The sequence below is a fragment of the Lampetra planeri genome, chromosome 54, assembly GCF_965212315.1.
Source record: "Lampetra planeri chromosome 54, kcLamPlan1.2.h2, whole genome shotgun sequence".
NCBI classification, from domain to species: domain Eukaryota; kingdom Metazoa; phylum Chordata; class Hyperoartia; order Petromyzontiformes; family Petromyzontidae; genus Lampetra; species Lampetra planeri.
In genome coordinates, this window is record NC_136160.1 from 3,499,140 (window position 1) to 3,522,357 (window position 23,218).

Genomic DNA, 23,218 nt, shown 5'->3' on the forward strand with positions numbered 1-23,218 from the left:
TGTATAGACGCGACTAAATGTATTACTGAATGTCTTTGCATGAATTGATTTTTAACGTGCCGCGCAATTCAAACTGCGTTAAGATTGTCCCGTAATGACCTGTGTGACAAGTGAGGTTTATAGAGCTGTATGGCTCAGTGGGCCTTACCTGGTAATATAAAATAAAAAATAGTTTATCTTTGTATTAAATCTGCCGGCTGACATTGTTGGCAGTGGTCCTGACGTGACTTCAAAACCAGGTCAAGGGGGTCGGCTCAGCCCAGCGATGTCCAGTCTGATGCCCCTCACAGGAATCTGCCTACAGCCTCCTAGTGGATATGAGCACCGCTTTCCATGCTTGTTGGTGTTCATTAAGAGTCGCAATTCGATTTAACGTTACGATGAGCGCAGCGACCTCTCGTGGCTGGAGGGTTCACCTGTTGAACTCCCGTTGTATATCCATCACGCTGTGTGTGTGTATATATGTTGAAAGACGTCGATTGTTACGCAATTCCGTGGATGTATCGTGAGCTTAAGAAGTGATATTGCCATGAAAAATATATTGATGTTAATCAATGAATCGATATCACACCCCTCCATCAAATTACTAAATGTTGAAAATTAAGGTAAAGTTCTGTGGACGTCGACACAGGAAAACTAAAAACACCAAAAACCTCAACAAATTCGTCAGTAATACTGTGGCCTTGAAAGGTATAACAGGGATATAACGGACAAAGTTTTAGGCAGAGACCCTGCTTCGTCGCACGTAAGTCAATCAATGTTTTTATTTTATTTTACCATGGCACAACACATTACCTTGGGGGCACACTGTTGATAACGACGAGTCTGTGGCTTGCAAGCTCTCGTTCTGGCGAGACCCTTTTGTCAAACGAACGAACCTCCCCCCCCCCCCCCCCCGTAACCTCCAGGGCGGCACGCCGTTGGATTCCCTGCGCGAGTGGTGCAAGGAGTACGGACGACACTTGGATCGGGAGACCCGCGACACCTGCCGGGACATGGACCGCTTGCTGACCGACGCGGCCAGGAGAGGTGTGTGTGTGCACGCATCCCGTTCACCCTTGAACCGCACCTCCGATTAACGCGGTTGGCTTCGTACGGTGCGAAAGAAGTTCGACATGCATACATACGAACCACAATACCTTGCTGATCTCGTCAAGGAGCACAAACCATCACGTGGAACTCCGGTCATCCTCGCTAGCAGCAGCGGCTTTTGACTTGTCATCGAACAAAGAAGGTCACCGCATCGAGCGCTTTCAGATGCGATTCTGCGGCCACCTGGAATGCCCTTCCTTCCGATATGAAATCACTGGAGCTATGCACTTTAAAATCTAGATTGAAAACTCATATCGTCAGAATTGCTTTTTGTGTTTAGTTTGTTGTCCTTACCTGCACCTCCGATTAGCACGGTTAGCTACGTATGGTGCGAAATAAGTTCAACATAAATACCCTTCTTCCATTCCTCCTCCTTGTCGAAACTAAAGGCTAAACTAAACTATTTTGATTTGACCAGGTAAGGCCCACTGAGCTATATAACTTATTTTCAGAAATAACCTGGTCACAAATGGTATATCAACTAAGTGGCTTATTCATGTGGAAATGTATATTAGCCAAATACTTTAAGCACACGTCGATTCTAAATGTGGAGGGAAAAATCAGAGGGCCCAGAGAAAAATCCACGTGACCACGGAGAGAACAAGCAAACTCCAAATATACAGGCGTCAGGGTCAGGATCGAACCCACGACCTCCTGTAGACCAGGAAAGGTATTTAACATCTCGCCACCGTGGCACGCTACCTTTCACTGCTTTATTTGCTCAGCACCTTTTTTTACAGGATGCTCCATAAAGAACATCGCGTTCACGCCAGGACCTCAGGTCCCCCCTGAGACGAATGCATAATCAATTGTGATGTAAAATGAAAAAACATTCCCCGTTTCTGCAGGGTCACTGCACATAAACATTTGCAATCCCTGGCGATGAATATGATCGTTTAGCAGGCAGTGATAAGGCGTGACCAAATCACTTACAATGCACCGAATCTCGCTCGGTTTCTGGAGGTTTTTTGGGGCTGATCCTGGATGGTGTTTGGATGGGTGACCACCATGCATAACAGGTGTTGTAGGCTGTGGGGTTACGTGTTGGGCAGCAGAGGGCAGCGTAGCAACATCCATTGTTGTACTACACTTGTGTTCGCTCAAATGACCCCTACGACCCGCACAGCGTGGGGATGCCCACATCTCCAGACAGACAGCTGTACGTGTACACACCAAGGAATGCGATGACACAAGTCCAGTGACCCAATTATCATCGTCAGTTTTTTATCACTGGCAACAAAACAGTTGGTGTTCGGGAGGTCTGCCCCCATTTGCACGCGACGGTTGTCTCCCACGTATCTCTGCTGGAGAGGCGTGTGGCTCAAAGTTCCTCCTGTCTGTGCCATCACGCACACTTTAATCTCCGTCAGTATCGACGACTCTCCCTGTCACGGTGGTGGCTGCCTTTATCGGTGGATTCTCTGATGTGCGCATTGACGGCCGGCAAGCGTGAAGTCGAGCGCGATCTTGTCTTGCTTTCGGCAATCGTGCTTGTGGCGTTTTCTTTTGTTGCACGTGGGAAGGTCCTTCCCGGTATCCTTGCCGCTCGCGACAAAGCTCTCTGTTGCGACGTTCTCCCAGTCGCTCGGGTCGATGTGGCAACTCTTTATTGTCTGTGGCAGAGCATCTTTGTACCCACCTTGGAAATGTCTCCCTTTTTTATCTGACCGAAGAGCACCACCTGCGATGTGCTCAGAACACAATGCTCAATGCATGCGTCGGCACGTGCAGAATTTCCAAGGCGCCCGTTGTTTATCCCTTGTTCAGCTACGCTTCCATCTCCTTTATTTCTCTTCGCTATCTTCCCATTCTACTCACACAAACGTGTTCTGGCAATAGTTTTTTTTTCTCCTTCACCTTACCACTGCCATAATAATCTTTGTTTGCTCCTTTCTCCCAATAGTATTGATATTGTGTTTTTTTGGCATCATGCCCGTGACACACCTACATTTTCATTGGGAATGTTTTCAATGCAAGGTGTCATTGGACAGCTGTGGAAGGTGACAACACTCAATTGCTCCCCATGAAGGCCTTCCAATCGGCCTCTTTTGCCACACCAGGGATACAACTTGGTAAAATATTCTTTCACCCCCAGCTGTTTTGCATCTTCTCCCGATCGTTTTTTCTCTAACTGATCTATTTGCATGCTGAATTCATTGACATGTAATTTTTTCGTATTTCAATTAATTTGCATGTTTTCCTTCAGTGTGCAATTTCCGATATATATATATATATATGCACAATTGCAAAATGGTAAACAGAAATAATACAAACACATGGCTGCATGGTTCATCATTGGTGTTGCGTTTGTAATCGTCATCTTCTCTTCGGTAATGTACATTTTTTCTTCGCATAGTGTTAGGTGCAAATTTGTTTTACGTGTGGCTGTAAGCGGAATGTTCGGTAAAGGCACAGCCCCTGCAATTCTTCGCTCGTGCTACTCCACTCGGGAGAGCCCTTGAGAGCCCCTCCAGAGGCTATATGAGACCTAAACTAAACTTTGTTTTTTCCAGGTAAGGCCCACTGAGCTATATAGCTCTTTTTCAGAAGATACCTGGCCACAAGTGATAGCTCAACGAAGTGGCTTATCACGTGGGAATTTATAGCAGCCGAATACTCTCGAGGCATGTTTCTGAATGTAGAGGGAAAAACCGGAGGACCCGGAGAAAAATCCACGTAACCACAGGGAAAACATGCAAACTCCAAATATGTCAGGGTCGGAATCGAAGCCACAACCTCCTGCACACTGAGCGAGGGAGTTAACATCTCGCCACCGCGGCACCCCACGCTTTCCAGATGTCTTCGTCAAAGATTTTGGACATTCAGGAAACTCGCCCGTGGTTTCAACTGCCGCGGCCAGGAGGTCGAAACCGGTGACCTCTTCATCGCAAGTGCAGTGTGTTAACCGAGTGAAAAAAATATTTAACATCTTTGAATTGGCCTGTTTCGTTTAACGTGGTTTACATTTCACAATCAAATTACAGTAAATAAATTTCGAATTAAAGCTTTCGTGACTGCAGGGATTCATCTTCTTGGTTTTTTCGGTAAAGTCACGTAGAAGGGAAGTAATAAAATAATAAAAATAAAACATAATAAAATGAAACAATTCTCACGACGTTTCGGCCACAACGCAAGCAGCCGTCCTCAGGTGAAGAATGAGACACTTCAAGCTAGGAACTTACATATAAGCTGGGTTGGGGATGGTAGAAGAGCGCCTTAACAAAAAGAATGTGCATATCAAGATGAGTTTAGCATATACATGGGAAATGCGCAGGGGGCGGGGGGGCTTCAAAGTCATACCATGCCCACGCACTATGCAGGATCAAGAGCACCAAAGGGGGGTGCAGGGATTAGCATTAACAAAGGAAAGGAATGCCAATGATATGTAGCTGCAGTAACTAAACAACACCGTAGAAAACTAAGGTATAAACTACATACAAAGACTAAAATATAAACTGCATAGCACCATCAGTATACTTACTATACTCTACAATAAGCTGAGTTACTAACAGCAAGTAATACATTACAATACTACGTCGTAAAAGTTATATAATATGCTTCCATCTAAACTTTATTCTCTTACATCAACCGAGCATATACCGTACTATATACTGCCATAGATAAACCCAACATTAAATTATATACTGTATTGCAATAAAACACATTTCAACATAACACTATGTATTATTCTACCTACCCTAATGTGTATCAAAATGGTTTATTACGTCCTTCCAATGATTGCTAAGCCAGAATCCATCTTCTCGATTAAAATTGTCTCTGTGTTTGTATATGTGGATCGCCTCATGAACGAATCTCTCATGATAGCCAGGTGGCTTGCAGAGAACCTCTGTCTTGGAGAAGTCAATGTCATGTGAGCCCACTGAGTTGTAACAGTGATCTGCCACGGCTGAGGTGTTTGTCCTACCGTGTTTCAGGTCAGCTTTATGTTCACGGATGCGGTCCGAGACATGTCGTTTGGTTTGTCCAATGTAACTGCTACCACAGAGGCAACTTAGTTTGTAGACACCAGGGTGCTGTATGTCTGGAACCACATCTTTTACAGACGGTACCAGATCACGGATTTTATGTACTGTGTTGAATCGGACCTGGATCTTGTGTTTAATCAGGATTTTGGAGATCTTTTTTGTGACCCCAGCAATGTAAGGTAAGGTGATGGTCTTGAAAGGCTCCTCAACAGGATCCTTCTTGATGGTTGGAGAGATGGCTTTGCGGATTGTGTAGTCGGAGTAACCATTAGCCTTAAGAGCTTGGCGTATGTGTTTGAGTTCACTGGAAATGTGTTCATGGTCGGATATGCATTGGGCTCTATGATATAGAGTCTTGATGAGGGAATTCTTCTGGGATGGATGGTGGTGGGAATCCGGTTTTAGATAAGCGTCCGTATGGGTGGATTTCCTGTAGACAGAGTGGCTCATTGAACCATCAGGTCTCCTTTTGATTAGGACATCCAAAAAGGGTAGCTTGCCATCTTTTTCGACTTCCATGGTGAATCTGATGGCTGGGTGTATGGAATTGATGTGGTCAAGAAATTGGTCTACAGTAAATAAACTAAAACTAAACGAACTATTTATTTGATCAGGTATGGCCCACTGAGCTATATAGCTCTTTTTAAGAAGTGAGCTGGCTATCACAAATGATAGCTCAACAAAGTGGCTTATCATGTGAGAATTTATATCAGCCAAATACTCTAAACGCATGTTTCTGAAAGTGGAGGGAAAAACCTGGAGGACACAGAGAAAAATCCACGTTGAGAACATGCAAACTCAAAATATACAACGGGCGTCAGGGTTGGGATCGAACCTACGATCTCCTGTATACCAGGCGAGGTAGTTAACATCTCGCCACCACGGCACCCCTGGTTCTCCTCTGATCCAGGGGCGATCTCGTGGGATCTCAGTAGCTGAACAGTGTTGAGCCTGTGTGGGTTTATAAGGTTGTTGTCGACTTGGGGCTGTGGGCTGCGATCTGGCGCTGGTATCTTCGCGTGCAATCTGGGTTTTCCTTGCATATGCCAAACGCTCATTTATGGAATTTTCCCTACATTTCAATGCTGGACCTTCCTGAAAAAAATTGACCTAAACCACCAATGAGGCTTTCTTGGGTATATAATTAGCATTATTATTAATTATTCAACGTTGCTATTTTAAATCCCAAATCGTATTCTCTTCCTGCTAGTGTCATGACATCATTACACTATTATAGCCCATGCTGCGTGGTTGTCCTGACTGATCTGTCGAGAGAGAGGCTGCTCCTGAAATTCAGACTTTGCGCAGAATACAAATTGCGCTCGTGTGAAAGGGTTTGCCCGTGCAAGACGTTGTGTTGGTATGTCCAAGCGTCTTCTTTGATATTCCTTAGCAACGTTAGAAGAGTGCGCAACGTCCGTATAGGATAGGCGGGATTTTACTGGACATCTGTGAAATAGAGCTTTGACGCTCATTGGATTCCTTCAGTATAAAAACTGATTCTGTGCACACTGCAGAGAAACCATTCCCTTTTAGATTTGAAGTTTTCGTGAAGCTCTCTTCATACGCTACAGTAATTTTGCTGGAGCGGTCACACCTGATGACGGATGCTTGTGTTGCTTCCGAAATGTCGTGATTTAAACCCAAAAATCGTTGATTATGAATTTAAATTTAGTTGTTTTATTTTTTTTTTCACCTACGTGACTTTACCGAAAAAACCAAAGAGTATGAAACCATTCCCTCTTCAAGCCTCTGCCTGTTCACTATAAAGTGTATTCATTTAACACGTTGCATGCTGTGATCGGTTGATGTATTTGCCCTGTAGCCCCATCATACCCCACCCTGTTCTCTCTTTTGAAGTAGCCTCCTCCTCTCTTCTGGGTCCCCTCTGTGTGCATGTGCCCTTCCGTTTGCACAATCCCGAGGTGCTGTTTCATTACGATCCTTCAAAGAACCCCGTGTTGTATTGAATGATACGTCACTTTCAAGGGCGTCGAAAGTAACCTTGTTTAAAGCAAGTTTGTGAATGCTGAAAATGAAAGTCGTGATGTGAATATTGCTATGCATTATGTCCAGAGACGTTTTTGTATTCAGATGGTATATAAATGCACATCATCCTTGTTAGTCACATGGTTAATGATGGTAGTATGACAACATTTTTTTTTTAAATCATTGATGTTATTTATTTTAGTGGAAGTCGTATGCTTGTCAACTTATTATCAGTGCCTACCTTATTACAGACCAATTTAGACCTTATTGGTCACCGCATGCCCTTATAAATGTCAACGTTCATCCTACAAGTCTCATCACAAGGGAGAAACACAAACAAATAGCCACATTTTTGTTGCCTGTATAGAAACGGCTGTACGTCGTATTGACCTGAAAACTCAATTTCCCTGTACAAGAATATGGGTAAACCGTATGGGTTGACAGGTATGTTATATTCGCTATTTTATTATGATATAACCAGCACTTTCATTTATAAAAAAAAAACTCAACACACTTGTCAACAACACTGCCTTAAAAAAAGTAATTATATAGTCAACGACATTTTGTGCAGTGGTCCTAATACATAGCATTTCAATATTAATTTCATTCTTACCACAATTTGTTTACTTAGAAATCCCTAATTGAGCACTTTTAAATCTAGATTGAAAACTCAATTGTTTCGCACTGCTTTCTGTGTTTAGTTTGTTGTCCTTCCCCCGCACCTGCCGATTAGCACGGTTGGCTACGTATGGTGCTAAAGAAGTTTAACATACATACGTAATCCCAATTGAGTAATTTGCAGGCAATTTTTTTCAAATTTGAGCTGTGACACTGGCACACAATGGCTTACGCTTGCTCATGACGCCATCGTATCTTTAACGTCCACTTTGAAGCACACGGCACGTATTCTTACGGTTAATGCAACCGAGGTATTAACCAGGGTGGCTGCTGGATTTGAACCGCGAACCCCTGCAACAAGTGTCGAACGTGCTGCCGTTGGGTCATGTCGCCACCCCCCGCATTTGCGAATGCTCGTCGCTGAATGCGCATCGATGTTTGCCAGAAAGGGTCAAACCTATTCTTATCTTTTCATCATCTTGGATACTGCTAAAAACGTCCCGCAGATTTAACTGCTCGACCCGAACTATAAGTTCCCTGATACTTGCATCGTCTTTGTGCTGTTCGCCTTTTGGCATTCTCTGGTCTAACACTGGTGAGAGTAGGCCATCAAGAAAGCTGTCCCTGGTGTAGCCCAATCGGTTTCAGAGACAATGCATAATATTATCAGAGCATGTTTGTTTGCATGTTTTGCCACAAGTATGTGTGGTTGATGCAGACTTGATGCCTTGCAAAAGGTATCTATTTGGTGTTTGAACATCTTAACACTTCTTGTTTATTATTATTATTAACATTCCTTCCCTTTATTAATGCTACCCCTATCCCCTCCCTTTGATGCTGCTAATCCTGCATAATGCACGGACATAATATGACTTTGAAACCCCCCGCCCACCTCCTACACATTTCACAAGTAGTACTAATCACATATATGCATTTCCCATAAATATGCTAAATTCCTATTGCTATGCAAACTCTTTTGTCAAGGCGCTCTTCCACCTCCAACCCAGCTTATATATACGCTCCAAGCGTGGAGGTATTTCATTCAAGAGCTGTCTCCCTGAGAGACTTGGTCTTCACCTGAGGACGGCTGCTTGCGTTGTGGCCGAAACGTCGTGAGAATTATTTTATTATGTTTTATTTTTATTCTTTTATTATTTCCCTTCTACGTGACTTTACCGAAAGAACCAAGAAGACTTCTTGTTTTATTGCCAGAAAGGGTAAAACCCATTCCTTTTTTTCCCCATCGATGTTTGTGTATGTTCAGCAAGCACCGCTGCGCAGTCCGCTGCCGTCTGGGGTGGCCTCGGCGATTCTCTGTTCGACACGGAGGAGGAGGTGCTCCCCACGGCTCAGCGTCTTCAGGAGAGAGCCCCCAAAGCACGGAAGGCAGGAGCAGACGGCCGCAGCGCTGGCCTTCCCTTGCACGCTGCTCCCGAATTCTCCAAATCAGCCCCGAATCATCCTAGGACTCATCACAGATCAAGGTCAGAGGTGGCTCTGAGGCATTTAAACTAAAAACATTTGTTTTTATTTTAGCAAGTAAGACAGTCATTAATTCCCCCCCCCCCCACAAGTGTTGTCATCACTTCTAGATTTGAAGCTTTCGTGACTGCAAGGATTCATATTCTTAGGTTTTTTCGGTAAAGTCACGTAGGTAAAATTTTTTTTAATTAATTAAAGTAAAATAAAAATACAATAAAAATCACGACGTTTCGGAGGCAACACAAGCCTCCGAAACGTTGTTATTTTTATTTTATTCTTATTTTACTTTTATTTTTTTTACCTACGTGACTTTACCGAAAAAACCTAAGAATATGTTGTCATCACATCTACCCCTCTATTTAAGGAATGAAACAGGAGGACTTCTCCACAAATCTGGCTGTTGCCTGATGAAGCTAGTTGTAATTTCTGGCGAAATTTCGTACTCAGATTGTAAATGTTGTGGCTTGGCTCTCCAACACACCGGTGTGCTGTACTAGTGACGAATTGGCCACGTTCTATTTACGTGACAAACCTTACTAATTGGCTGTATTGGGCGGTGGCTGGATTAACTCACCCAAAAAAACCTGTATTATGGATGATTTTGTTCACGAAAGCCTATGTGTTAAACCAAGTAAGGCCCACTTGAGCTATATACTACTCTTTTCAGAAGAATAATGGCCACAAATGATAGGTCAACGAAGCGGCTTATCACATGGAAATTTATCGCAGTAAAATACTCTTAAACTCATGATGATTTTTTTTCTGAATATGGAGGGAAAAACCGGAAGACCCGAAGAAAAATCCACACGACCACGGGGAGAACATGCAAAATCTAAATATACTTGCGTCGGGTTCGGGATCGAACCCACGACCTCCAGTATACCACCAGGTCAGGGAGAAAACATCTTTCTGTCGCGGTGCATATAATGTCTTCAGAATGTGAGAATGACATTTAGTTGAACGTTGAAGTAATATTTCGAAACCTTTCTCTCTTGATTACGTCCCAGTCATGGAGCTTTTTAAGCACTGGGAAGTGCGGCTCTTTGCTTGACACTCTGGTCTGCGGTGGCATCTAGGAACAGAGTTGTGCACAAGAGACGTCATTGTCAGTAATTACAGGTGTGGGAAGGATTTCAGCAGTGGTACTTGACAAAGGGATAAATTACAAATTGTATTTCGTCAATGATTCACAGCCTATAATTACCAGAACCACGGCACCTTTAAGCTTAACTCGGTGACGTCTGCACTGGTCTCAGACATAATGTGACGGGGGTGGAGGTGGGGGGGGAATCTCCTCGTTAATCAAAGAATAAATAAATAACAAATTTTTCAGGAACTAGGGCTCCACTCCCTTATCTCTCGCCTGTATTCTCTGCCCAATCTAGATGCATGCTTACGCTCAGAAAGCTCGCTTTCAGACCGCGGGATTGAACCGCTCCAGGGTGACGTTCACGTTGCGTCAAGCGGCACGCGCCTCGCCAGGCCGTGCACGCAGCCGGCCGTGCCATGGGGATTGCCCGCAATAAACGATCTCCGTAGCGCGCGCGTGCAGTGCATTACGAGGCACCGGTGTGACTCACAGCACCGTAGATTTGCGCTTAGTGGGCTGCGATCGCGACAGGAAGGCAAAGCAAGCGCCTTGTGTTTGGGAATGGAATATGTTGAAGTTATTTTGCACCGTGCTAATCGGAAGGTGCGGGGAAGGACAAAAAAACTAAACGCAGAAAGCAGTGCTAAACAATTGAGTTTTCAATCTTGATTTAAAGTGCATAGCTCCAGTGGTTTCCTAATATCGAAAGGAAGAGCGTTCCAGACGGCCGCAGAAGCGCATCTGAAAATGCACGATGCGGTGACCGTCTTTGTTCAATGGCTTTCCAAAAGCCGCTGCAAGGATGGAAATACATAGCAACCATCGTGCTCACACATAGCAACCATCGTAGTCTATTGCGGAAACGTGGCAGGACCCTCCTGAAAACGAGTCATGAGACTCAATTAGGTATTTCTGAGTAAACAAATTGTGGTAATAATGAAATTAATATTGAAATGCTATGTATTAGTGCCACTGCACAAAATGTCGTTGATTATCTAAATGAGTTTCCAGTTGATATTTTAAAATGCATAGTTTCCAGTGGCTTCCTAATATGGGACGGAAGAGCATTCCAGATGGCCGCAGAAGCGCACCTGAAAGTGCGCGATGCCGGTGACCACCTTTGTTCGATGGCCAGCCATACAAAGTATAACACTCAAATATCTGCACAGGCACGTTTCGCAACCTGCTTTCTGTACTGTCGCATCCTGGCATCTTTGCAGTCCCTAGCGTGATGCGTGTATGGTGCACGCCTTACCATGGCGCCACAGTGTCCAGCTGATCCCACAATGTCCAGGTGATCCCAATCCCAGCCTCCCATTATGACCCAGCGCTCCTCGTACTCGCCCCCCCCCCCCCCGACTCATCCGTCACGCGGTAGACACACTCGACTTCATTACCCCGGCTGGCCAATGATTTATTGGCGAGTTTCTGCTTGACGCAGAGGAGGATCGTAGTGAAATGGTCAAGAGATTGGTTTAATCAGTCATCTCCCTTCGCTTCAGAGCCAGATGAGAGGCCCGGGTTAAACGACAACAACAACAAAAACGCTGTTGAAATGATGAGGGAGAAACTCGTGACTTGAAGAACAAACCAATCTCGCCTTGTTAAGGAATATTGTTTTTCTTTAGAAATAGTTTTTTTCTATTTCTCACAGCGGCTTTTGGATGACCATCGAACAAAGCTGGTCACTGCATCGTGTGCTTTCAGATACGCATTTGCGGCTCTATGGAACGGTCTTCCTTCCGATATTTGGAAGCCATTGGGAGCTATGCGCTTTTAAATCATCTAGATTGAAAACTAATTTCTTTACAAACCTACGATTAGCACGGTTGGCTACGTACGGTGCAAAAGAATTTCAACATACATACAACGGTGCTGAAGATGATGAGAGCATATTCATTTGTACATAAAATGTTACTCTCCCGATGAATGAGAATTTATGAATTGTAATGTGCAGTAGAAATAAATCGCTCTACCACTGAGAACACGGTTTGGATTCGACTCGAGTAGAATTTGTATTGAGATGTCAATTATTGGAATGCTGAATACATCTTCCTCAAGACCATGTAATTATAGAATATTTCATTAAATAGAGGAGCTCATTTGAATATAACATTTCATGCACCTTTATTACAAAAAAAACTTTTTCATACAAAATCGAATCCACGACCTCCTGTATACCAGGCGAGGTAGTTAACATCTCTCCGCCGTGGCATGGCTGCTGTGTGATGGTTCCAGGTCGCAGAGTGGCGACAACTTGCGCCGGTCACTTAGAGACACGAACCTTCGCAACGGCGGAGACGACAACGAGCTCTCGGCCACCGACAGCGAGGACGGTGATGACAAGGTGGCGGTGCCGCCGGCGTTTCGGGAGGAAGCGCGAAGCGTGGACGCGGCTAAATGTGGAGCGTCTGCGTATCGCGAGGCAATCAGGGATCTGGGCAGCACCAGGAACCGGTAAGAGGCGCGTAGTGTGGGGTGTGTTCCCGCGCTTCTACCCCACGTCAATCATCCGGTGTGCGCATAGTATGTTAATACGGTATGTTGATTAATGTTGTTAATTACGAAACTACAATACAAATTCCAGATGTAATGTGCATTCCATAAGCCAAAGATGGCAAAAGTGTAATTTATTGTGTTTTTGCAGTGTGTAAAAAATCTTTACGGACAACTTTTAAAATGAAGTAGTTAAAAAAAAAATGCCTTTGAATTATGCAAAAAATTAACCCATCGCTTGGTAAACTTGTCCATCATCAGCTTGTGTTTGGTCTAAATTGTGTTGATTATTCCTGGAAGAAATACATTCTGACACGATTTGCGCGGTTGGCTGGCTACGTACATTGCGAAAGAAGTTCAACATAGTACATACACAGAGACCCACAGACACCCGGACCCATAGGGACATCCATAGAGACACCCGTGGAGACACCCAGGACCCCACAGATTAGCACAGTTTGGTACGTATGGTGCAACAGAAGTTCAACATAGTAGATACACAGAGACCCACAGACACCCGGACCCATAAGGACATCCATAGAGACACCCGGGACCCCACAGATGAGCACAGTTTGGTACGTATGGTGCAAAAGAAGTTCAACATACATAATCCGATGGGCATTTTTGTGGAGAAATTGGTGACGTGTCCGAGACCATCGACTCTGCACAACTGTTGGCAGCGCTGGCTCTTCGCTACATGTACAGTATATGTAAAACTAAACAACATTTTGGGGAGTGAGTTCCCCAGCTGGAGTCGATATCCCCGAAAGCCCAATTTCCCTGCGATTTTACTTTAACTCAAGAGGCGGCGGGGGGAGGGGGGGGGGCACTTGGTTCTGGAAGGCTGTGAAATAATAGATTATGGATAGGAACATTGGGAACAACCTGTGAAAATCCTTGCAAAGTGCGTGCAATTGTTCTTCGCGTTTGCTTAATTCGTTTCCAGGTGATTGGTTACACTGACAACACGCATTCTTTTGGGCATTCTGTATGTCGCGAGAGCCATTGACTTAGTTTCCTTCCCCAGTGGCATCTGAAAAGGTGACCTGCTTGTTGCTCATTGCCTCGCCGTTGCATCCTTGGACACTGCACCATAAATAACCGAGCAATACGGAGGGGATTGTTCAGAGGTTAAATGAGCCTTCGTGCCTGTATTCACCGCGATGGAGTATTACTCATCCATGTACACCGTCCCACAAGCTCCGGAACGAATTTTTGTTTCGACAATAAATGCTCCTGTAACCTCCTCTCCGCACGTAATTTTCTCCTCAAAAGACGAATTAAACGTGGCTAATGAAACCGCTGCTGCTGGTTCTAGGCGATAGGGATTTCCCAAGGGGCCGAAGAAAGGGACTTATTTGGTTGCAGCATGGGTTTAATTGATGAGCCTGCTACCCAAACTTAAAACTTTTACCAAAGGATTTACACATAATACTGAATGATCCTTTTTTTTTTCATCATCTCACAATTTCACGCGTGGCATGTCTTTAGTGTCAGACTTGACAAAAGGTGTGACGACGGTTCATTCTGTGCAAGGCATAATGCCACTGGACATCTGTGAAAAAGAGCTTTATAGTTCATCGGATTCCTCCAGTATAAATAAATATTCTGAAAAACAAGATAGATGAAATGCAGCAATGTAAATAGGTGGGGGTAACAATGAGGTGGCATTTGACGTCGGCTTTTCTTTTTTAGCTACCTGTCTCGTAGCAGGAGATATCCGGCAGCGCTGGGATAAATTTTACTCTTTGCGTGGCTGGCGATTGAACAAAAATTAATTCAAAACCGTTGTTTGTGTGGATGCTAAAGTGTCACTTTTGAGGTCTGGTCTCTGATGCTGGGCCTGAATAAAGTCGACTGATGGATTTTAAGTGGACCGCTTGAATAGTGCTTGCATTATCACACTTTGAAGGCCCCCTTTTTTCGTTGTGTTATTGATTATAAGTTTCTGAAGTGATATGGCAACACTTCATCAAAACACATGGTCGTGCAAGTTTTATTTCCATTTGCTTTTATGCTTGACTATACGAAAAACATTTTTATTTTACAATAATAGAATCCATAATATAAGTTGTTTTGGGTTAGATCGCGTAAAATATAAATGTGTCGTTAAACCCGCCACCACCCGAACCAGCCAATGTGTAAGTTTTGTCACGTAAACAGAACATGCCAATTCGTTACTAGTACAGCACACTGGTGTATTGGAGAGCAAACCCACAACATAGAATGTTTACAAATCCACAACATAGAATGTTTACTGTTATATACTTATACTTGATTTATTTTGTAACAAATTGTACTTCATTAACATGAATAGTAATCAGGTAAAAAAATAAATGTTTTATTTTAGACAGACATAATTTCTGAAGATAAAAACTACAATATTTTATCAGGTACAGCTAACTGAGCTCTGAGATATCTTTCAGAGACGAACTGGCCACACGTGATGATCACTCATCAAAGTAGCATATATGATGATGAATCAATTAGGTAGATGGGAAATGAGTGATAGCCACAGAGATAGATTATCAAGAGGGAACAAGAATGGTGGTGGTGGTGGTTATGAGGGGGAGATTAAGGAGGTCGTGGGGTGAGCTAGAGAACAATAAGTGAGTTGTGAGTGAGGAGTGGAAACTAGTGAGCGAATGTGACTGCTTAATGTGGAGGGGAAGTTTGTTCCAGTGAAAGGAGGGCAAGAAGAGAGAAAGAGCGCTGCGGGATGCGTGTGATGTCATCACGCATATGTACGTGGTGACGTCACCACCGCATGCTTTCCTAGCTGCGTACCAGCCAGCCAGCTAGCAAAACTTTTTAATAATATATTAGTATACCCACAGCAATAAACAGGGCGACCACCCCATACCTTTCCATCAATATATGCCCTCCTACATATAGATTTTCTACAATTGCCAGCACTTCCGCTCAACATTTTCACTCGGTCCCTGCTAGGTTTTCCCGCGGTGGTTCTTTAATAGCCAAATTTCTGCCGCCTGTACTTTTAACCTTCCTTTTTTTTTTCTGAGACTGTGTTTCTGGTAACGTAGGTGAACATTGTTCCAAAATACGAGTCGTAAAAATACGCATACTCTGTTGGCACTGCGCTGTCCCAGCAATGCCTTTGAGGGTTGCAACTTCAAAGTCCTGTTCAGAGATGACTCGGCCTATCATCTCTCTGGGGTCGCTAAAATAAGAACCAATTTATCAGCAGTCAACAGTGGTGGTTACCATGTGGAGAGACTGCCCCCCTGTCATAGGATTAATGGCATTTCTGCCACTGGCTGTGGACTGCCAAGCAAGAATTGCATTTCCTCATTTGATCAGAGAGCCAATTTGGCTTTGAATTGTATGAAGGTCCCATCATCTCACTGGAAATGCCCATTGCTTGTTTTGTGGATTTCTCATTCACTCTGCTGCTGTGGCTTTTACAGAAATGCAATATTTGGAGTCTGCATACTTTTACTGTCATCATACGATACCTAATAGAAATGTTTATTGTAAACACAGCTTGCAGAAATAAAATGTGAGTGTGAAAATAACCTTTTGAACGTTTGGAGTGCGGACCTGAATTTTAGTAGGTGCATTGTAGAGCCTATTGGTACGGTTAATATTGGAGGGTTTTTATATTGTGTCAGCTGTAATCAATTCGCCATTGAGATTCACAGACATCTGGGCACGCTGGTGCCTGATAAGAGACATCAATGATTCCTATCGCTTGGTCACTGCCGCCAAAGGCCAAAGGCAAATAAAAAAAGACGTTTTACTTGAAATGATTGCACCTCATCACAAATTGACATAAGCAGTAATGAGTTGTCTTGATCGGTATATGTGGGTACATATCGTGTAGGTCGGTCCATTAATATTAACCGAGTGTACATTCGAAGAACGGACAAATCATCTCACATTCCATTTTGAAATACATTTTTTTCTCAGTTATATCGAGGTCCCTTGGGATCAAGAATGTGAGGACTGATTATTAATGTGCAAAAAAAGAAAAATCCTTTTTCTGTATTCAGTGTTATGGAAGTGAATTATCTTCTATTTTTTTTTATCAAACCATCAATTTCTTCCTATTGGTGTTTTGTCACTCAGATTATTCAGTTTACGCACAACATATTATAAGGCTTAATCCCCAAATATTACCTTTTTTACACCCATATTATCATTTCGGCTCTGCATTTTCTGAACATGAAATAATGTTTCATAGTTGTTGCTTTTGTGTTAAACATTATCTTCTTACTTTTGTTGTACAGCAGAAGCTGTGCTTGTGTTGTATTAATGTTACCACAATTACCATATTCATCACCGTGTGCCTGTCACTTGTGCTTTCTTTTTTGTCCTTCCTATAAAACTCTTCCGACTTGTGTTAGCACCTCACTGCACAAATGCTGGGCGCGAGTATAAATTGGACATTATTACAGCAGTACAATAATAACAACAACGGCGAGGTCACTGCAACTAATTTAAAATTGATGAAGGGCTTTTGTTTTGTGAATAATAGGCATGGTTGAAGTTAAGACATGTTTATAACTTCTTCATAAAGGTTTTATTGGAATATCTGTTTGCCGCTATAATACGCGGATTAGAGAACATTCTAATGTGTCGACAAAGTAAGAGGGCTTGGGCAGGACACTTAGCTAGAAAAGGCAATGGTCGATGGCCGACAATGATAATGGAGCAGCAACCAAGAAATGGAACGTGTCCGATGCGACGCCCTTGGAGACGGAGCGATGAAATCGGCTTGGAGAGGCATTCATCCAGCAGTGGGTATTGACCGTGGCCGGCGATTGTCGTTTTCAGGCTGCTCATGGGACATCCCGCGGCGAGCTCCACGCAGTACGGCGACACAGTTCCGACGGCGGTGGCTCCCAGCCCGGCGCTCATCGCGGCCGAGCGCTACGTGTCGGACTCCGAGTGGCTGATCGACGACCTGGGGCAACAGCAGCGGCCGCCGCACAAGCGGGCGCGCACCGAGCCACCCCTGTGCCGCGGGGGCCGGAGTCCCCCACGGAGCGCCGCTGGCGGCCTTGTTGGCGGTGGCGGAGGAGGCCGCCCCGGGAGCTCCGCCGCCAGACCCGGCGGCCGGCAGAGCCGCAGGCCGCCCAGGCAGCAGCGTCTGACGCACCTAGTGGAGCGCAGAGTGGTGGGACGCACGCACAACCAGGTATTTTTTTATTAACTAAAACTTACATTTATTTGTTACCAGGGAAGGACCACTGGGCTGAAGCGAGCTGCAATACCAGTCAGTCAAAGTGATATGGTTGCATGCTTACCCTCGTAGCTTTAAATACACATTATGCTCGCTCACGTAGATGTATATATAATAACAGAATTAACCATCTACAGAAGAATCTGCAGAGGATTTCTGTATCGCTGTAATCGTCGTACGCATGAGTGTGTCCATCGTGGAATTGTAGGAATCAAATAGATTATTGCAGGGTCCGCCCACCTCTGTTCAGTCGGAAGTGAGAATGCGGAGCTAGAAGAGGAGTCTGCGTGATTATATAACAGTGTTGAATAATGCAGTAGATAGATAAAAGTCAAGAGTTCTATTGTGTCAACAGAACAGGTTTTGCTCCACTTCAAAACCACTATAAGAGCAGTGCCAAGAGTTGCATTTTTGAGGCAGAAACATTCTTTGCCACCGTGTGGGCCAGAAAGCAGCAGAATAACAAAGCAGCCACAGCGATAGTCTGACCCTTGGACCCTTCATTGCATGCAGAGGAGGCTCAGAATTCATTAGCAGGATTATATAAACACTTAAAAGTTCGGAATAGAATGTGACATGATAGCATATTGTATATGCATGCAAGAAGAGGTTCAGTGATGTTTGAGGCTGATCTGTAGGATGGTGGTGGGTAGGTTACCAAGACAGGCCTGAGAGAGTGGCACCCAGAGGTTTAGTGACCAAGGGGATGGCCAAAAGCCATAGATCTATGTCAGTTGAGAGATCCCTCGATGTTGAGAGATTACTTCTATCAGATCAGAGCCAAGAGCCTTTTTGCTTTGACCCTTTTAGAATGCATTTCATAAGGCTAGTGCAACCTACTCAATTGCAGTGGCACGTTCACAATGCGAAGGTCACCAATGTATTTTCTCGTACCGAAATGTATGGATATATGTTGAACTTCTTTTGCACCATACGTAGCCAACCGCACTAATCGGAGGTGCGGGGGAAGGACAACAAACTAAACACAAAAAGTACTTTTAAAGAAATGTGCTTTCAATCTAGATGATTAATAAGTCCAAAGCTCCAGTGGTTTCCAAATATCGAAAGGAAGAGAGCTCCAGACAGCCGCAGAAACGCATCTGGAAGCACACAGTGCGGTGACCATCTTTGTTCGATGGCCAGCCATAAGCCGGTGTTAAGATGACCAGAGTTCGCGCGATGGTTTATTCTTCTTAACGAGATCAGCAAGGTATGAATATAGGACACTGTAAAACAAGACCTTGCTGGGTGGATGTTGGATGTCCAACAGCTGCAGCATCTGGCAGAAGGAAGGCAAAGTTCTAGTGGCATCAGCAGCGTTGGTTGTAACGGCGTCTTGAATTCCACCGGCATGATGTTCTGTGGTATAAGTTCAGCTTATAGAAAATTGTTTCATGTTTAATTTTCTTTTTTATCGTTGTTCCTTATACTATTAAATAGTAAACAGCTTGGCACTAGGTTACACCTCGTTTGCAGTACTCTTATGGGGGGGGTTGGTGGCTTTCTCGTTTGATTGAAAATATTTAAACATGAAAACGGCTGTGAGATGAAACATCTCATGTTCACGGATGACATATTGGGCAGAGAAAGTGGCAGGATTAGATCAACATTTACAGAATTAGAGTGCTTTACAAAATACAGATTGGTAAAAAGAAAACCCAAAAAGCTATTAAATATTTATCTGGAGATGTTGATTTTGCTTGACAAGAACATGCTCATGGTTGTGTTTGCATTCCGTTGTTTAATGTCTGATAAGTACACATTTTTCGCCTCACCAAAATGCATCTTGGGTTTATTGAACGTGCAGATTCGTGATGACTCTGACAGCGAGAGGTGCTCATCTCCTGGATCCGAAACGGATCTCGCGTTCATCCGCGAGTCGACATGCGAGGAGCAGCAGGCAGCCGGCACTTCGCTCGCACCCCACCCGAACCCGGTGAGAATGCGCGGCGTTGACGAACGTGCAGTGCCTCTGCAGAATGTACGCGTGTATGTCTGTCATGTTGAACTTCTTTCGCACCGCCAAACATGCTAATGAATTATTTACTTACAGCACGCAGCATTGCACATGGCGCCACGGTGGCGAGATTTTAACTCCCTAGCCTGGAATGATCTTCTTTTTGCTTGCAAGTTTCAGATTTACTGAAATACACCTTGGACGGGCAAAAGGCTAGTTTTATTATTTTCAATTTATTTTCATTTTTTTTTAAATTAAGTTTCCTATTTTTATTGTGGGTTTTTTGCTTCTATTATTTTCAATGTATTATTTTGTATTTTATTTGTATACATTTATTATTATTTGTTTTTGTTTTCTATTTATGTGACTTTACCGAAAGAATCAAGAATATGAATTCCTGCAGTCACGAAAGTTAAATAAATACATTAATAAGCTATAAAATATGTGATAATTATCATAACACAACAACAAATTGTTTTAGTGAACAAAGTAAATAGAATTAAGTATGAAATAATAGTTTATAAATTAATTTACCTTAAATTATGATGATGCTGCACATTATCACTTTATCTCATCACTTTATTTCATCCCTTTCTCGAGGCAGTAGTTGTGTAGAGTTCCAGATGCAATTCGCGGATAGCCAAAATTGCGGATTGCAAGTTCGTGAATAACGAGGAATACTATAACTACAAATGTGTTTTAAATAGTGAAACTTGCAAAAATGAACGGTTGATATGAAATAAAAAAAAACATGTGCTTTGTGTGTGATATCAACTTTCAGGCACCAGCACTGATGGTTCAGTCCCAGGCAATCCCGCCATCCTACGTGGGATGTACCATGCCGCCAATGAGGATACGTGTCAGAGTTCAGGACAAGGTTTTCCTCATTCCCCTTCCTTACAGGTACATGAGCATTCATCCAACCCGTTTGTGCGTTAGTGGGGGTGCCACCGTGGCAAGATGTTAACTACCTCACCAGGTATGGAGGAGGTTGTGGGTTCGGTTCCGACCCTGACGCCTTTTGTGTATTTGTTGTTTCCGCGTGTCTGTCTGTCTCTCTTTCTCTCTCTCTCCCCGTGGTTGCGTGAAATTTTCTCCGGGTCCTCCGGTTTTTCCCTCCACATTTAGAATCAACGTTGCGTGTTCAAGCGTATTTGGACGATGCAATAACATTTATACGCGATGATAATAAGCCACTTCGTTGACCTATCGTTTGCGATGGCCATGTGAGCTTCTGAAAAAAAGCTTTTTTATAGGTCAGTGCAGGCCTTACACCTGGTAAAATAAAAAAAACGTTTTTATATATATTTTTGTTTTATAGCTTCCGTGTGGTTTCACCGCAGCGAGCAGGCAGTGCGCACAGTGGCGTGGCTCGCGGAGCAGGCGAGCGCTCGCTACTACTCGGAGTCGGGGCTCAGGCCGCGGCTGCAGCTGAAGCAGGAGGGTGCCCAGCTCTCCACGGAGGATCTCATCACCAACACTCTGTTCAATAACGAAGAGGTAATCTCGTCGTTCTGTACGTACGTACTCACGCGTGTTGAACTTGTTTAGCGTCACCGTGCGTAGCCAACCGTGCTAATCGTAGGTGCGGACAACAAACCAAACACCCACAGCCGTTCTAAAGAGATTAGTTTTCAATCTATATTTAAAAGTATATTGGACGAGATTACCTCTTCAATAATGATGAAGAGGTAATCTAGACTAGATTATTTAAGAAGTAGCAAAGTTGGCTACAGTAATGAAGAGGTAATATGGTCATTGCAATACCTTGTTCCAATAATGAAGAGGTGTTCTCGCCATTATTAACATCGTGTTCCAATAACGAAGAGCTAATCTCGTATTTCACCAATTGTTCCAAGAATGAAGAGGTAAGCTAGTAATTTGCCAACACTTTTTTCCCAAGAATAAAGGGGGTAAACCAGGGAAATTGGCAGACCAACCGGACAATACAATCTGGAGAAAGGTTTTGCGGATTTCAACCACGTTGAACTGTCAGCCTCTCCTTTGTTAGCTCCTCTGTATTTGGGTTGTACCACATGTTGTCTTGCTCGATGTCCGACATCTCGCACCGCGTATACTTCTCCAAGAACCGAATTGAGCAGCTCTCACCCTCTCCGCTATAGATCGAGAGAACGTGAGCTGTCCGCCCCCGTTACTTCTCAGACTTGTCCCCCGCAGGAATGTATGTGTGTAGAACTTCTTTCGCACTGTGCGTAGCCAGCCGTGCTAATTGTAGGTACGAAATGTGTGGCAGTTAAATTCCTTTCCCTGGCAATGGTAATTAAACCCAGGAAAATAAAGACACAAATGCAAAGAACCTCCATGTAGCCTTTAATAGACTGTTGGGACAAGTGTTGTTAGTGAGCACCTATTAAGGCCAGCACGGCACACGAGGAGATGTGTGGCTAACACTACACCCAACCGTCTTTGTCTCCCCAGTGTTTATTGCATACTTCACCAGGAACTTATTTATGGCTGAGTCTACCTAGGGAAGACGCAGGACGAGTTCAGATATTCGCCACTGTTATTGGTATTGAGCTTGGGTCCCCGGGTTTGTAGCGCAATGCGCTAATCACTGCACCACCACTCCCCACAAATGTTTTTTACATAATACATATCTGTTATATGGCAGCGTTAATAGGACAAATTAGGTTAGGTTTTTTGTTTGTGGTTGGGCACCACTGCTTTACAAAGTCCCTTTGGTTTTTGGGCATTAGATATTTATTATATTCATAGATGGCTGTCATTCCTTCTAGGAGTATATAACACGTGCATTGTTGACGTTGTACGGTGTAGGTCCTAGCAGATGTGCTATCGTGGGACCTGCCGCCTCTCTCTGAGCGATACCGCAAGGCCTGCGACAGCCTCGGGCAGGGTAAGTGCTCTGGCCGTGCATGTGATCTTATGCTCTGTGATTTTTTTATGGACCTGAAAAAAATCCTTCACTGCATATATTATCAGAGCATAATTGTTTTTTTTACCCTTTTATCCGGCAACAAAACTGACACCTTTTTTACAAGGAGTCATGTTTGCGTAGACCACAATACCTGCAGTCATAATGCAAACAAAAAACATAACTCTGATAATGTATGCACTGTCCTTGAAGTTGATTGGTCCACACCCGAAACAGCTTTCCTCAGAGCCTAGTCTCACATGGTGTTGGACCAGATGACGCCAAAATGCGCACAACTCAAAGACAATGCACCATCAGAGTATGAGAGCTCGGGGTAAGCATTTACACCATTGGAACCTCATTTGCCAGTTTACATGTTTTGCCACAAGTATGTGTGGCTAATGCAGAC

General features: G+C 43.8%; 2 protein-coding genes across 2 annotated transcripts in view; one reads left to right on the plus strand and one right to left on the minus strand.

The window, feature by feature from the left end:
• The window catches only part of LOC144735177 (carbonic anhydrase 2-like), a 527,023-nt gene that overhangs the window by 353,792 nt on the left and 150,013 nt on the right, over window positions 1-23,218 (minus strand). The gene's annotated exons all lie outside the window — the stretch shown is intronic.
• Window positions 1-23,218, plus strand: part of TONSL (tonsoku like, DNA repair protein) — a 70,862-nt gene that overhangs the window by 24,333 nt on the left and 23,311 nt on the right. The window contains exons 16-23 of the mRNA XM_078617470.1: window positions 909-1,029; window positions 8,950-9,169; window positions 12,496-12,714; window positions 17,551-17,914; window positions 19,767-19,895; window positions 20,698-20,819; window positions 21,260-21,416; window positions 22,713-22,791. Coding sequence (XP_078473596.1) covers window positions 909-1,029; window positions 8,950-9,169; window positions 12,496-12,714; window positions 17,551-17,914; window positions 19,767-19,895; window positions 20,698-20,819; window positions 21,260-21,416; window positions 22,713-22,791 — 1,411 coding nt within the window. The remainder of the gene's footprint in view (window positions 1-908; window positions 1,030-8,949; window positions 9,170-12,495; window positions 12,715-17,550; window positions 17,915-19,766; window positions 19,896-20,697; window positions 20,820-21,259; window positions 21,417-22,712; window positions 22,792-23,218) is intronic.